Source organism: Haliotis asinina, unplaced genomic scaffold, assembly GCF_037392515.1.
Source record: "Haliotis asinina isolate JCU_RB_2024 unplaced genomic scaffold, JCU_Hal_asi_v2 scaffold_17, whole genome shotgun sequence".
Lineage (NCBI taxonomy): Eukaryota > Metazoa > Mollusca > Gastropoda > Lepetellida > Haliotidae > Haliotis > Haliotis asinina.
This window is the reverse complement of record NW_027133889.1, coordinates 3,522,452-3,539,513: the sequence shown is the minus strand read 5'-3', so window position 1 is coordinate 3,539,513 and position 17,062 is coordinate 3,522,452. Positions and strand designations below refer to the sequence as shown.

General features: G+C 39.2%; 1 protein-coding gene across 1 annotated transcript in view; it reads right to left on the bottom strand.

The window, feature by feature from the left end:
• LOC137269856 (neuroligin-4, X-linked-like) overlaps positions 1 to 17,062 on the bottom strand; it is a 133,442-nt gene that overhangs the window by 37,434 nt on the left and 78,946 nt on the right. The window contains exon 2 of the mRNA XM_067803697.1: positions 1,305 to 1,454. Within this exon, the coding sequence (XP_067659798.1) occupies positions 1,305 to 1,454 (150 nt within the window). The remainder of the gene's footprint in view (positions 1 to 1,304; positions 1,455 to 17,062) is intronic.

Below are 17,062 nucleotides of genomic sequence, written 5' to 3'. Positions count from 1 at the left end.
GTTCTGACATTGGCTATTATTCCCAGTAAATCATTATAACCATTTACGTAAACATTATTTCGGCATATTGTACAAACACTGTTCCAGCTATGCTGGTGAAATTACCTAAGTGGCATGCCAAGATCAAATCACTCTCGCGCAAGAGCAAAACAGGAAGGGCTTTAGGCACAAAACGCATATGATAAATTCATTCGCATTTCAGGATGAAAAGCAGAGCTTAATTCAACGAGCTGATTAGCGCTTCAGGCAAGGCTCTTTATGTGAATCATTTGTTAAAACATCATTCGTGCTGTGCAGCATGTTTTTGTTGATAAAATGCAGTTGTTATTTATTCTGCAATGGCATTCCGGATATACACCATTGAATGTTCTTGAGTGAATTAAATATCATGTAAATAGCTTCCAAAATATGTTCTTGGACACCAATTAATAATTTGACACTGGAAGCCTGCTTATCATCTCTTCATTAAATTCAGAATGCGTTTTATCATTTTTAAATGAATTTCTAGATCCCGTCCCAACCTTCTAGTACAAGGTTCACCCAAATCTAAGTTGGCAAGCCATGAGATAACTGGATCACTGTAAGAAATGGCGTTAGATGAACCCACAATCCCAGTCTCAACGCAAATTGTTGGTTACAATAGATCCACATAATGACTTTACAGTCATCTAAAGTAACCATTAGGTATTCAAAGGGATACCTCTCACCAGTAAATGGAAGGTCGATTGTTCGACCAAGAAGCAAACCCACATAAGTCATGGACCTTTAAGAAAAAGCATTTTCACTTAAACAAGATTACTACTTCAGGACGACTTGATATCGCAGTGGGAGCATTTGTAATGGTCTCATAATTGAAAATTAATAGATGAATGCTGATGAACTTGTGAAAATGCTGTAAGCGATATAATATATGTAGAACCGCAGCTACTGTGCTGTTTGTGATGTGACAGAGAGAGAGGTCAAAGCTTTTCATTCACATGTTACCGAATTCGTTGTTACTACAGCATTATATGACGTTATAATCTGTTTCCGGGCTACGAACACATACCGGGATCAGAAAAAAGGAACAGACTTTATTGCACACAAATTTATGTTCCTGATCCATAACATGCACAATCCCAAAGCAGAATACTCTATTCCAAATAATCTTTCTCTACTGCTGCAATTACCTAAGGATAATAAATATTATCCGGTGGTTTCAGACAAGACAATAAATATGAAGATAAACATTGTGTAGTGAAAATCACCTAATTCAACAATCGCATTATGTCAAGATAAAAAATCAAAATAACAAAATAATTTACCAAGAACTCCGAGTCTGTAATTGAGGGTGACGACTATGACGTCACCATAACTTGATAAAACACTTCCGTCATACGCATTTCCTGTTCCAGTTTCATATGACTCTCCGTGGACGAACACCATCACTGGCATGGGATCAGTGTCGTTCCATTCTGAAAGATACAGGTGCTCAATAAATACGTACGTTTTGCTTGTACAATTGGATCATATTCAACAAAATATATTGAACAGCAAAAGAAACGCAAGTTTCGAAAAAATAAAATCTCGAAAAACGATAGTGTGCGTTCGTGTTTATGTCTTTCATGTAAAAAAAAGATCATTCCGTTTCTTTTGCTGATCAGAATGATGATCAACTTGAAAAAGGTTGTTCATGTAGAAATAGCAAGGCAAGGGGGTCGTCATGTTGACTTAACCAGTGAAGAACCAATGTTTCAGTGAAGTAATGTGCCCGAAACAAGCATTAATATAGATTGTATTAATACAAATAGACCTCCAAGGGACGACTAGTTGCCAGATGGTACAACCATTCGCCCCTTACACTATCGGGCGATTAGGATACTCGAGCATACTGTTCAGGGCATGTGAAGCCAATTAATGAGGTCCATTACTGTCAAAATACTTAAAGAAAGGAAGATCAAAATGATAACTTGGGGCGATAACGCATACTGCTTGGGGTTAAAGTCTCAAAGTGAATCACTATAACACCTTCCTTATAAGAAAAGTCACTTTCCACACCCTGTTTTCGTGATGAATTTTCACGCAGATCTGAAGCCACGTGGGTTGGCAGTTCCATGCAAATGCTACGTCCTCTGTGTCTGTCAAAATCTCACATTTCTTAATACATTACGATTTAAATGTCAAAAGATGCAATAAATGAAGGTTCGTGTCATGTATCTGAAACTAGCGTGCTTACTACTGTTTGGTATTTCTGTTAAAATGAAACGTATAACATGAAAAGATATGATTAGATTCAATATGCTATGAATAATATCTAGCTATGATGACGCGAAATTGATTCATCACTATAATCAACGTCTGCAAAAGAAACAATCAACACAAAGGTTACCGTGATACATATTGTGTTAACAGAGACATTTGGCCAACACGCTGTTTATTAAAAATGAAACTGAGTAATAACATACGCCTGAGTGAATTTATGATGGAATCAAAGAGGTACTTCTACAGAGGAATCAATTCTCGTAATTCAGTAGAATGACATTGCAACTATTCAACTTTGTCTAAATGAAATCACTATCATAACTCACGGTGAAATCGACAGGGGATATTAGTTTACCCAAATCTTCTTTTCGAAGTGATTGAACAGCTTTTACATTTGAACAATATCTGACCATAAGCTAAGGTGCGTGTTGTGTTCTTTTGTTTAATTTGCGTATTCAGAATTGAAAATGTTATGAATCTGATACATGTATTGTTCATTACACTAAACTTCTAAACTAAACTTTTCGTGTAGTAAAGTTACTGAGTTCAAGTCTTACCTCGCATCGGCATTGTTGTAGCCGTAGCGACGAGGTCTGTGTAGAGAGGCATGCGTTAAAATGCGAGAACATATTACGTTGTTGCAGTTCATGACGGTCTTCAATGACGCGTTTGCAGTTCAGTGTAATCACTCGTGTCAGTGCGCTTGATTAAACATTCAACGGATTCAGCAGTTTATAATATTTTAAACGATGCTTTGAAACTTTCTGTAAGAGGGATTCGGGCATGCTTCATATATTGTCGATTAACTTGTGATTGTTGTTACTAGTGTCTTGCCATTGTAAGCCATTGTTAATTCTGATGACGTTTAAAGATGCTTGGTAATGAAACCATGAAATGTTTGACCATGAAAAATATCTACGAGATCTCGACTCGTTCTATCAAGCACGATATGCCGAAGCCCCTTGCTGTCAAAATTAGACATACCGCTTCAGTAGGGGAATGAGAACAAGTCATATAACAATTGGAAGAATTGAATGCGTTGCAGTCAGGAGCCCTAATGTCATCAGTTCTTTTTCACAGTAACCGCGACACCGTTCCAACAACACAAAAGCGGGGAACTTAGCGCATTCCGGGTCAGGATAAACAACCTGTGTCCATCAGTTGTCACCGCCTCGTGCGTTAGAACGTCACAGTCACGCAACGCAGAGATTTAGGTTTTCTGAATCAGTAAGCCATGTCTCGATATGCTATTTGTTTAAACGCTCTTCTCTGCCTTGAAATCATGAAATCAATACGCATACTTCGCTGAAAGCAGTATCTTTAAAATTAATGTAACATTTATTGAATATTGTATGGGTGTAATCATACTGAAATATGACTTTTTTCCTTTCCTTGACAATGAAACACTGACAATTAATTCATAAACGTCTTGTGAAGATGCAATTGTCGATTTTCTGTCTTTTCAAGCATTGCTCCAATCCACGTCAACGATGATCTTAAACATTTTTCTTGATAAAAGAATGTCCATACACGTCAAGATTCGATTTGTTGCTCGCTTTAAAAAAAACCCCAAATGAACCTTCCTGAAAAACGATCATGGAAATGCGCATCATTTTGTTAAATTATATGTGAATTCTTTTTTTATGAAAAATATTCATATTCGAATACATTTACGTAATCAGCTGTCCAGTGATCAGTGATCATGGATCAATACCCTTACGTCAATACAACACAAGCATCTAACATGAAGCTATGAACGAGTAAGACACTTATCAATGCTAGCATTTCAGTTTTGACAACCTCGTAATAAACCTCTCAGTGATCGGCTACTTTCACTCTAAACATAGCTTTCTATTTTATGCTATGATTGCTTCATATTAATTTCTCAAAAAGAGTGAGAGGCAAGTAATACGACGTATATTATACGCTGATGAAATCTGACACGTATAATAATAAGTCTCCTTGCTCAATTTCACTCAGAGGTTCCGCGTTTGAACTTAATCGAGTAAACTTAGTGATATAAGTGTAGCGCTGTTGCTTACTGACGTGCTGTAATGGTATTTTTTGCGTCGTCTAAAGGTCAAGCTCATATTCATTGTGGCTACAGGAAAGGGCATGGATGCAGTGTTAACTACGTGGAAAAGCTTACATTTTGAAATGTTAATGTCAATAACGTGTTAAGTTATACTTTAAATGTAATAGTATTTAAATGTAATAGTATTTTCAAAGACACTGTCGCTCCAACACAGAAACGAAAACCTCAGAAAACTGAGTCAAAATCAGATATAATGTTTATTGAAGCACGGCGTTTTAGGTTGTCGGTGTGATCACGTCGGTTACATTATAATGTCAGTATCATAATAATCATAATAATCATGTATCTGTTGTGGGAATTTGGCGTTTACCTACAAACATTGCCTTCAATTTTCACGTACGTCAGAACCAATCTTGACATTGTAGAATGAACAAAACAGATAGCACTTTACTTGTTCTGTTGAAATGCCAGGGATATGGAGGGGAATCTATTTAGCCCCTCCTTCATGAGGTACGTTTTTAACCATATATTTAGACACTTCACGACCATTAATCATATACCTTGCCCCAGGTGAGATGTTGCCTACTGGTTAATGCGTTCATTCGTCACCTCAAAAACCCGGGTTTGATTCTCCATACGGCTTCAATGCCTGAAGCAGGTTTCTGGCACCGCCCTGTCGTGTAAGTTAGTAAAACCATACTCACTGAGTTGTCATAATGTCGAAATTGGTATGATGAAAGAACATTATTGCATGAATGTATTTCTGGACGTGTTGTTGAATGTACGACTCTCAAAAATGGTGTTTCTTATTGCCCTGAAGTGACCACGACATGAAAATACTGGACAGCGTGGATTGGGGCTAACAAAATATGAAACATCGAAGACTGGACATAGTATATAAGTTTAGCACCCTCCCTATATATAGGAGACGTGACCCCACTGTATGCTCCTGGCGATGGGCATCTTTGTATAATTACATACTTACTTCATCATACCCTAATGTCATCATATTGGGTAACATCTAGTATTGAACAGAAAAAGGTTCGTGTCGCTCTTGCTAACTTGATGTATGGATCCATCACCAGCATTTGAAAACACTCGGATTCTTTCAATGCATGACCTGTCCACAAATTACATTGTGAGAAAGGTTATATGTAAACACCACTATACTAACTAGTTTAAGGACACATAATAGAGCTAAAGTATAAATATATTCATACAATCAGATTAGCAGACAATAATGGAGTGAACGTGTTGTCTCGATAGGCTAAGTAGTTTTGTTGCAGATGTGAGCACATCTATACACCTAATCAAGATACTTCTTGTTCGCGTAGTCAATATAATAGAGAGTTTTTACACTTCGTCTGAGACCCACTCTCACAAATTATATCATAAGCATCAGAGGGGGTATTGCACTATCGGGCTGATGAATGAGACTGAGCTTGTCAAGAATAGACGGGGTTTCACAACGTCGGTAAAGCATTCTCAACCATCACGGTTTTGACGCATTCACGTCTGAGTTACACCATCCGTCGACGAGATCTCGCACGTTAAGTAGGTCACATGCGAGACCGCAAGTTTCGTCGGTCAGCTGTTTACCAGAAAAGTAAATATTTCCTCTGATCGATGTAAACACTCGAAGACGAACATAACATCATAAATAGCAGCAAGTATGACATTTCAATCTGCAGCAATGATGAAATACAGGGCAATCCCTTGGCCGAAGTTTCGACATTGATTATCTTAAGTCTCGCGGAGTCTCGCACCATCTCACCGAGGGCAAACGTTAAGTAAAGCTCCCTAAAGCAACCAAACATCCCTGCTTAAAGAAGAGCCTGCCTGATCCGATCACAGACAAGATTAAATCGTGAGATGCGCTATTTTTTCTCCTTCACTTCTTGCATCAAAATCTACTTTAAGAATCGATACACCGTGTTAAGGAATCTCCTACGTGAGAAATAAATGTTGAGAAGGTCAAATAAAGAGCAATTAATAAATTAGATACCAGTCATCCGTAAGCCTGAAAGATAAAGATGAAATATGTCTGTTCAATTCCTTTTCTAGGACCAGTTCGAAGCACGTTTATCGTTGTATCAACTACTTTTGGACCACTTAATCATATTATTGATGGTGGACGCCCAAACCTTGAGCAAGTGCTCAAGCAAGAAGCAGTATTCAATGTCCTCTATTGGACGCTGGACAAAATTCTCACATCTCACTCCAAACAGTCGTAAAAGCCCCGTTCAAAGATATTGACTTTTTCAATGTAGCTTCTAGGCACAGAGAACTCCGGGATCGCGTCAAGCGCAAAATCATGGCACTGCCCATTAACCACAGAAAATCAGAACGAGGGGAATCTATGAGTGAAAATCTCAACTCGACGCTTGACTGAGTGACTGTCAGATGTTATCTCAAAAGCCATAGTGTTTTGTATAGCAAAGTGAATATTGATTGAAATATTTTGCAGTTCACAACTGGAAGAGCATATCTCATAAACCTCAATATAGTTAAGTCGCCACAGACAGCCAAACTCCACAGCTCGGACCATACAAGGATTTTTAGATGTGCCCAAATCGATACTATGGAGATGATAAACGGAAAAAATGCGGGACATTTCCTGCAAAGATTACTTTATTTTTGGACGCTTGCCCATACTGTCCCAAGTTCCAAGATTGTTTTCTCCCAGCAGACTAAATAACATGAATCCACACTGAATGATCAGACTATATGCTGTTAAAATAGACTTCTAATTCCCGAGCGACCGACACTATAAGCCTTGATACGTTTGTGGATGGCGTTCGATGCTTCAAGGGATACCCGTTTTGCCAAAAGAAATCTTCGTCCGATCTTTTTGGTAGCCTTCATTTGCAAGGATCCATTTCTTTTCGCAACATAAGAAATATGTGACATACTTGCTCAAAATAACATTATCTTGAACAATGCTTCTATAAAACTTTACCCGAAACTGCCAATGAATGATCAAGCGATAGTGAGAGAGGTGAACACCTATATACCTCGTTGTTGGAAGTAGAGGAGCTCCTTGGAGAGTGTAAGTATGGATACCGGTTTCATGAAACAGTCAAAAAAGTGATCAAGTAGGACATACGCTTCAGCAAATAAAGTACATTACATCACGCGTTGCAAGCAGAGTATGTGTTTTCACAAGCTTTCATTAATTACTGTATTTCTGTTTATAGTGGGTGTACCACGCATGTAGGAATAATACAGCAATATCATGCCTGTTGACATCGGAAACTGGTTTCGGTATCGAACTCGGTTCTTCGGTATGACGAGCGACCGCTTTAACCATTGGGCTACCCAACCACCGTTTCACTATACCGAAGGCGTGTAACAATGCGGTCAGGTGGTTGATTGCCAGTAGAAGTGGTTACAGATCACTGGAATATATATTCCTGAATGAGTTAATTCAATGTCAGAACGTACTGTGAAGGAATGTGCTTGTGCGTGTAGTTTTACGCCGCAGTTAACAATATTCCAGTTATATGGTGGCGGTCTGTAAATACTTGAGTCTGGATCTCACAATCCAGTGAATAACATGATGGGCATCGATTACGCAGAAAGGATACGATGACATGCGTCAGTCAAATCAGTGATCCTGACCATCCGATCCCGTTAGTCGACTCCTACGACAAGCTTGTGCGACTGAAGAACTCGTAGATTCACAGGTAGGTACTAAGTGAACCCATGAGATAATCATATTCTTACAAGAAAACATGATGTGCATCCTCAGCTGACATTTACCTTACGTCTTGAGAATAATAGGTTCTTAACTCAATATGGAGAAGGTTTATAGTTCACACATACATCACACGATAAACAACCACATGAAGACAGAGTGTGCGACTGTTAAAGGACCTATAGGATTCCACAACATTGTCAATTACGGCTAATTGAAGGCAATTGGGGTCTACTCTCCCATAACGATAGTTCCACTAGGTCATATTGCAGCTTCTTTCTGCTTTAACTCTGTCCATTCCCTTCAAATCGATGATAATATTTCACCAGGCGTTCCCTCGACGTCATGGGGATGGACTTCCCAGTTTGTTTGTTGCAGCGTTGATAAACTGATTCAGTAAATGACAAAGACAATCTTTTACCTCCACAGCAGCAAGGGACGGTTCATCATCTTGCTTCGAGGAAGCAAAAAAACCAAATTGATGGGATTAGAGTGGAGGAAGTTTGCTATTGGGCCAGACAACAGCGAGGCACGGACCGTAATATTTAAATGTTTGATTCATTGATTTCAAGGCTTTGTGTTAGAATGGAACAGGGCAGAGGCTCACAAGGAGCATTTACTTAAAAGGTGAAATTACACTAAAACCTTGAGTTGTCACGTGTTAATCCACAGCATTGAAAAATTGTCTTTATAGTATTTTGGATTAAGGAGAAAACTAGTCCTTTAACTTTGGTTCACATTTTAGTGTCTCAGTGTAAAAACATGTTGAAAGGTCTCTGCTGGCATTTCCTATTTGGCTAATGACAAATTAAAGTCTGTGGAAAACTGGATGATTAAGTATCGTCTTAAATACGCCTCAGTGATGATGACATTGTTTGAGCTGGCCTTTTCTTGCTTGCATGTACAATTCTTATTAAACTCAAAAATATAATGAGCTTGATGTCAAACGGTTTCCATTAACCATGATTAACTTGGTGACCTGGAAGAAAATATATCACTTGGAATATAGCTGAGTGTGGAGAACTTTTCAAAGTTGGTTCTGTCCAATCTGCGTATCACTTCCCACTAACTAGTACGATGCCTCTACCAAAACAGCATACCCTGCAGTGCAGTATATCAACTAATACGTCCCCAGAATAACCCCGAGTTCTGCAGCACAATATATCCTGTAATACAAAGACACAAGCAATACAATGCGTTCAGCAGTGCAACATAGCCGGTAATACAACGTTTCTAGCAGTACAATGTGGCCAGCAGTAAAACATCCCCAGTAATGCTTCTCTAGAAATACAATGCGCGCTGAAATACAACGTATACAATAATACGCCCCCAGCAATGCAAAGTGTCCTGCAGTACAACATATCCAGTAATGCGTCTCCAGCAATACAACATTCCCTGCAGTAAAACGTATCAAGAAATACAACATCTCCTGCAATACCACCTGCTCTATAGTACATATCCAATTATGCAACGTTTCCAGCAATAAAACCTGTCCTGCAGTATAACATGTCCAGTCATATAACGTCTGAAGCAATAGAACGTGCCCTCCAGTATAACACAACGTCCCTGTCAATGCTATTTGACCTGAAATACAAGGTATCCAGTAGTACAACATAGTTCCTTCACAACCACGTAGTGTGTAATACAAAATATCCAGTAATATAACCTAGCCACCAGCAATACAGCATGTCCAGTAATACAACGAACTCTCAGATACATAACAACAATGGACACAGCAAAGTCAAGGTCGTGTAACCGATTACTGTTCAATTGACTTCAACCACCATGGCCAAAGCAAACAAATTCTTGCTTCCTCGCCTATCCTCGTAGAACAAGGTTAATTTAAAGCAAAGTGAAAGGAAATTGGTTAAAATCTTATAACTAATTCATTGGCCTCGAACAAAACCCCACGAGAAGGCCTTTTGGACATATTATCTGCCTATCAATGTCTCATACGATAGGGGATCATACGATAACCACAAAATCGATCACCAACACTCCAAATGGATATTGGTCGATATGTCATCCCTTGCTGAAACCGCCTTCAAGCATTTGGCAGCATATTTCACTTAAGGGATTTCAGATTCAACGCAGAAATTTCAATCAAAGATGTATAGAACACAGAAGCAGGACGAGGCATTATAAAAACACCAGTTAGGGGAAATAGATAAACGAGAAACAGAAATGTAATCTCTCCGTGATTAATCGTTTTCTAAGAAATATGAAATAAATTACGTGAGCAATTGCAAAGTATCTGACTGGAAACAACACGCTGCTCTCTCATTGCAAAGTGAAGTGCCAATCCATCTAAGAGTTTTCTAGTACATTATCGGAATACCAATTAGAAGGTTATGCGATAATGTATGTGGAGACATCAATGTTCATTAACGTCTTCACGATAACAACTGCGCTGTCCCCCATACATACTGCTTGCATCCGTTTGTCTAAGATGGCCTTATATCGATCAAGACAGACATCTTGTTGGGTTGACAGAAACAAACGAGTATTACCAAGGTAGCTCTCAACTCTTACTTTCATGCAGTGGTAAATATTGGCCTCGTCTGAAAAAAACACTCAATAAGTGTTGCCCTTCTGAGCAATATTGACACAACACCTGACCTCTTTTGCTCTTCTTTTTTTCAAAATAGAGATTGAACAGTTTCTGTTCTTTTAGTTTTCCTTTTTATGCTGTCTGACGGATGTAATCGGGTTTGTTTCAAAGGAAATACTTTGCAGGACAAGAAGCATTCGAAAAATGTTGAAAAAACATCTATAATTTTGTTGACCCCTGCAATCGTTGTTCCGTCGTGTCAGCTTGGCCTTAAACTTTAATTCCAACACACTTTACTTTCGACCTCCATAACTGAATTTCCAGCGCTTTGTATGGAGTAAGTCAACAATATTACAAGACATAGTTTGAACATGCTTTGTACTTTTATTTATTTATTTATTTATTTATTTATTTATTTATTTATTTATTTATTTATTTATTATTCAATTATTTATTTATTTATTTATTCTTTTTTTTTTTGGGGGGGGGGGACAGCGCTAGAGGGGTCGGAGTTGGGACTTTTGGGAGCTCTCCGGCTTAAATGGGCACTGACACGATTGGTTATCCTTATCCTTATGTTACCCTCTGACTTGTCACCTTTTGTGTAGCACCACAGGCAGCCATATTTCTTCTATATGGCGACATTCTATTGATAATCGACTCTGGACTAGACAAACAGGTGATCAACAGCATGGGCACTGATCTACACACCTCCGTTATGATACAATATTGTCAACATATGTCAACCATGTCGGCCAGTTCGACCACCCGATCCCATTAGTCGCCTCTCAACACAAGCATGGATCCCGTTCCAAACTGGATCTTCACGAGATATTGCATTGAATGTGCACTGGTGTTTAGTGTAAGAGATCTTCAAATCGTCAGTCGTTTAACTTAACAAGGTAGTGCATGTTTCGTTACTGTACATCCAATCCCGACTTCAGGATTTCTGGATGAAGACTCATTTTCCATCTCTTTAATTGAAGATTTGAAGGTTTTTATGATATTTCTCAAACGAAAGAGGTCTTAGTGTGGAGGATTTATTGTTCGATCCACAAAGACCTGCACTTAAATTGGGATGTGGCTGTGAATTGCAGAAAGAAGTGACCTGAACTGGGTTTTAAAGTCTCGTTCACTGTTATCGCTCCATTACAGCGCTGTTGCTGCAAAATATATTAACGTACAAGATGCAGTTATCGCTCATTCCAAACCTAGAAAATAGCATATTAGAATCAGATCACTATATTATACTCGCTACTTTCAACGGCGTTCTGTATATTTAGAACTGTCTTGAATTTAGGTTGGAGAAGTTTGAGGATGTTAAAACCAATGTACCACTTGCTGTAGCACAAGGGACTTAGTGTTGTGTTCAGTGTTGTGCTAGCATAAGACGCGTCACCCCTACCTAACACCCGTCACCAATACCTCACACCCGTCACCACTGTCTGACACCCGTCTCCACTACCTCAACATTCACCACCAACTCAACCGTCACCACTACCTCAACAATCACCACCAACTCAACCGTCACCACTACCTCAACAAACACCGCCAACTCAAACGTCACCACTACCTTAACAGTCACCACCAACTCAACCGTCACCACTACCTCAACAACCACCACCAACTCAACCGTCATCACTACCACAACAGGCACCAACTCAACCGTCACCACTACCTCAACAATCACCACCAACTCTACCGTCACCACTACCACAACAATCACCACCAACTCAAACGTCACCACTACCTCAACAATCACCACCAACTCTACCGTCACCACTACCACAACAATCACCACCAACTCAACCGGTATCATAACTCAACCGTCACCACTACCTTAACAATCACCACTACCTCAAGTGTCGTATGGATGACACTGTTATTGGCTTCATAAACGTATTTTCTGAGTCAAAGCGCTTGTTAAAATTATTTCATACTATCACGAAACTCCGATAGGGCCATGTCTCCCAATGACTCCTCTCCCACAAAAGCCCACGACTTAACAGATTGTGGGAGTTTCGCGTTAAACTCCTGCTGTGAAAGTGCTCTTGTCGGGTTTGAATTATACTAACGCATAACGAAGGTTATCATACGATAACCCTACAGATTGATGATCTGATGTAATTCACTACACATTATAGCTAGTTAGATAGATACCAAGTGTGCATGTATCAGGAAGCATCACTTCACAGACATTATTACAACTGAGATCAATGCGACTATAACATGTAACCAGCGTTTTGGAAACATGATACGGATGGTTATATACATAATTACAAAAAGCTGAGATTATATTCAGATGCTTGAGTCAAAAGGACTTCCTTACCGGAAGATGTATATGGTCTTGAAACCACAAATCAAATCGAATTCTCAAATATAGCCAGTCACAAAGTACATCATTAAGGGCTAAGACGGCTCATTTGATTTTCGCCGACAATTATTGCAATTTGTTGTGGAGCTCATCTCACGCATTTATCAACCCCGTGCTTTAATGGGAAGTCGAAAACATGACATTTCGTGCAATAAATGCCAATTATTAAGAAACAGGGGATGATTTGGAGGTGCAAAAACTTTAAAATAACAATAAAATGTACCGAAGACACTCATTAACGGCCTCCTATTAAAGACAAACATGTCCCTTTAACAAAAGTGAACTACAGGCACTGATAAGAGCTGCAAATCATGCTAGATCCACACTAAAAGGATTGAGCGTATGTTAATGATTAAGATATTTTGTAGTAAAGATGAAAAACACGTGTGGTTCTAAGGAAGGCATTATATTCGACGGTAGTAATTTTAATCGTATTCCATGTGCATATTCCAGAGGCTTGGCATAAAAATTCGAAGATTTTGATGTGGTCAGGTGTTTTCTGTTAGTCATCCAGGAAGTAGGCGTCTGTGAGGGCGTAACAATACCCTTGTTAAATCGTTATTTATGTTGAAAATATCTCCCCTTGCAATTAGTTGTGATATATACATTACACTTCAATGAGTTTGATATGAGTAAGGTTTTAATTGATAGCATGTGCCACCAATGACGGTGATGTATTGCGGAAGCTTAGCGGGACTTCAAGATGCAACAGTTCGAGATTTTGAATATGATAACGCTAAATATGATAACGCCCTTGGCATTATTGCCGTTTTAAGTATGTAAACTTTGATTGTTGTAAGCTATTGACAAATATTACTGTTGAATGTTTATCATATACTCAAGTTATACATTTCAAAATAAAATCTCCCCAGCTGCAGAATCACAAGAGAAACGAAACCAAGAATGTTTCGTGGCACATCTTGATCGAATTCTTGAATTATAAATCCATATGTAAATCAAACTATGCCGCTGTTGAGTAGTGTTTCTAGTTTTAACTAAACGTAATATACAGTACCCGTGCTTGCCATAAAAGGCGACTATGCTTGTCGTAAGGGGCGACTGGTCAGATGGTCACATTGACACATGTCATTGGTTCCCAACTGCGTTGTTCGATGATCATGCTGTTGATCACTGGATTGTCTAGTTCAGACTCGATATTTACAGACCGCAGCCATATAGCTAAAATATTGCGGCGTAAACTAAACTCACCGACTCCCTCATTAGTGTGTTTATCCATGCGGTGCTTGAGATAATATGACAATGAATTACTGGGGTGTTGTAGTTTTAAAGATAAATACTGTTGACGAAATAATAATAACGTATGTTCTACGCCAGTTGACAGGGTTCCAGGACATCCTGCTTCCGCTTTCAGTAATATAAGGCTCTTGGAACGCTTTCTTGATCTATTACGATGACGTGTGTCCACCTAATGGTCAAACCGTTGTCTGGCCGATCTGACTGTTTGAATCAATTATGAATCCATGCAGGTAACTTACAAGCCCATTCTTCACTCAACTCTTCACCACGGGTCAATTCATTCTAAGCAGGTGTTAACTTTTTCATTGGGAGTAAACTGTTGTTTCGTGTTTTTTTCCCTTAATTTTCCAAGGGCATATATCATATTGATATTATTATGTGAGCACGCGATGTTATGGTTACTAATGTTGTTCCTCTAAAATCGCAAGCCATAGGACAGAGCGTCATTACAAACAGTGTAATCATGTTCTCCACGCTCTGCCGGATCACATTTCACACTTTCTTCATCAGTTTGGTAAACGTCGGTAAGGCATTAAGAAATGTCCGAATAATTACTAATTTGCAACTAACGTTGTGAATGAAGTATTCTGTGCTTGTCATTTCCTGAACCGCCACGTCGTGTTATTCAGTCTCCAGTTGTTGCAATGATGGTGTTCCATTCGTCACATCAAAATCACTCTCAAATTAGACATGAAACTGCTTCAGTAGAGTGCTAGGCAATTGCAAGCAGTGCTTTCTTCGACACCTTTCGTTGTATAAAACTCTAAATCTGATGATCACTCATATCATATTCCTCCTCAACCACTCGCAATGTCATGCTCTCAAGTGGTCATTCTGAGTAAAATGGACGAGAGAACCTACCGACGATGCCTGTGTTAGAGGCATCGACATGTTTATCTGTGATCAGACTGCTCATCTGTCAAAGTGTCCATTTATATGGCACATTAATCTAACCATATGACAAGCCACGTAGACCGTCTAGTACTGGAGCCGCAGTCTAACCATATTGAACCAGCGCGGTCTGATGGAAACACCGCTTTAAGGACACGTCTAGATGAGTGTGCACCAATGTCTGATTACAGTCTGCAAGGAAATCAGATAATCAAAATAAACATACCATCATACGTTACAAGCTGCACCCTGGGTCTCGTCATCATCTTATCATTTGCCTGAAGATTCAATAGATTGCTTAATATGGTGTGTGGTGCTGAATACTGACATAGTACTGGCTTCACCTGCTAAACACATGGTAAAGTTCATTAACTCCACAATTAACACTTCGTGTCTTAGTGATCAGTTTACTTATGTCGTAAGAGACGACTAACGGGATCGGGTGGTCAGGCTCTCGTTGACTTGGTTGACACATGTCATCGGTTCCCAAATGTGCAGATTGATGCTCATGTTGTTGTTCACTGGATTGTATGGTCCAGACTGGATTATTTACAGACCGCCACCATATAGCTGGAATATTGGTGAGTGTGGCGTAAAACAAAAATCACTCACTCACTAATTATGTTGATATCTTCACCCTTGTCGGAACCGTGGTGATCTGGGTTAGAATTGAGAGCAATCAAATCGTGTACAGGGAGTAACTTATGGCATCGAAGTGTTGATATGTCTTCTAAATTGTGTAGTTTTGTTGCACACCAGCTCCCTAGACCTGGAATATTGCTGAGTGTGGGGTTATAGAACAACTCAACAAATCTTATAGTCAGTTATAGAGGTACTTCCCAATATGCACCCAAGTGGCCATTCTTACAAACATAACCGGAATGTAATATCTTAAAAATCTGAAATACATCTGTAACTAGTTTCCTATAGATTGTCCCATTGACGTGCAAACTATGATCACACTTGGTACAACACCTTTCAGCGTGTAGAAGTTCCGTGTCTTCTTCACACGAAATAACTACTTCGGAAATAATGTGGGCTAAAAGCTAATTCTTATTCAAATGCATACTCTCTAATAGCATTGCGTTGGAAACTGCCATCAGAAATGAGGGACTGTCGAGTGCTGATGGAGACCATCATGAAGGCCTCAGACGCCTGAATGTGTTGAAGTAATGTTGCAGTCTTGCTGAAAGAATTAATAGATGCAAACGCTGTAACACCATGGCTCCAACAACATCGAACATTTACATAAGTGTGTTTGGAAGGGTAAAACAAGATTTCAGCAGCTTCATGATCAGACTTTATCGAATTTGCATAGCAATGTGGTTCTGGATTTAGGATAAACTTCTACATTTCTGTCCACCTCCTTACTGTTCTGTGTCTTGAGGATACAGAGGCGATCATTCATCGACTCAATGTTTTATATTACCGTCTGAACGTACTTGTAATCTACAGTATGAGTAGCCATGAAATTTACCAGCGAAGTGTATTTGACTTCCTTATTTGACTTCCCTAATAGAAACGACTATAACACCATAACGAAAGTACGTTCCGGCAAGATGTACACGCATTGATACAGATATTGGAACAAAGTACCAACAGGTCAGCCATAATATCTTGCCTTACTTAGATGCATGTCTGGTACTCCATTATGGACTGGTGATGAAACGCTAAGCAATACTCACTCACTCGGTGTACTGCACCGTATTTGTGGACAAGACATTTTGAACAGGGGTTGTGCACGTATGCTTGGTGTTGGTGTCTGGTAGCATCTTTTAACACCATAGAATCACAGACACCAGCAGTGTTTTGTAATGGGAATACATGTCCCCTGGGACATATACCTTGTGTTCATTTCCAAGAACGTCTCAGCTTTGGACGTTGTAAAATGACATCTGTCCTGTTTGTATTGATTTATCAAAACCGACTTACCCTATTTTGTCTTATTGACATTACAAAACGATACTAACAGTTAATCACCCTTTACCTGGATAGCAGTACTGGCAGGAGCAACAA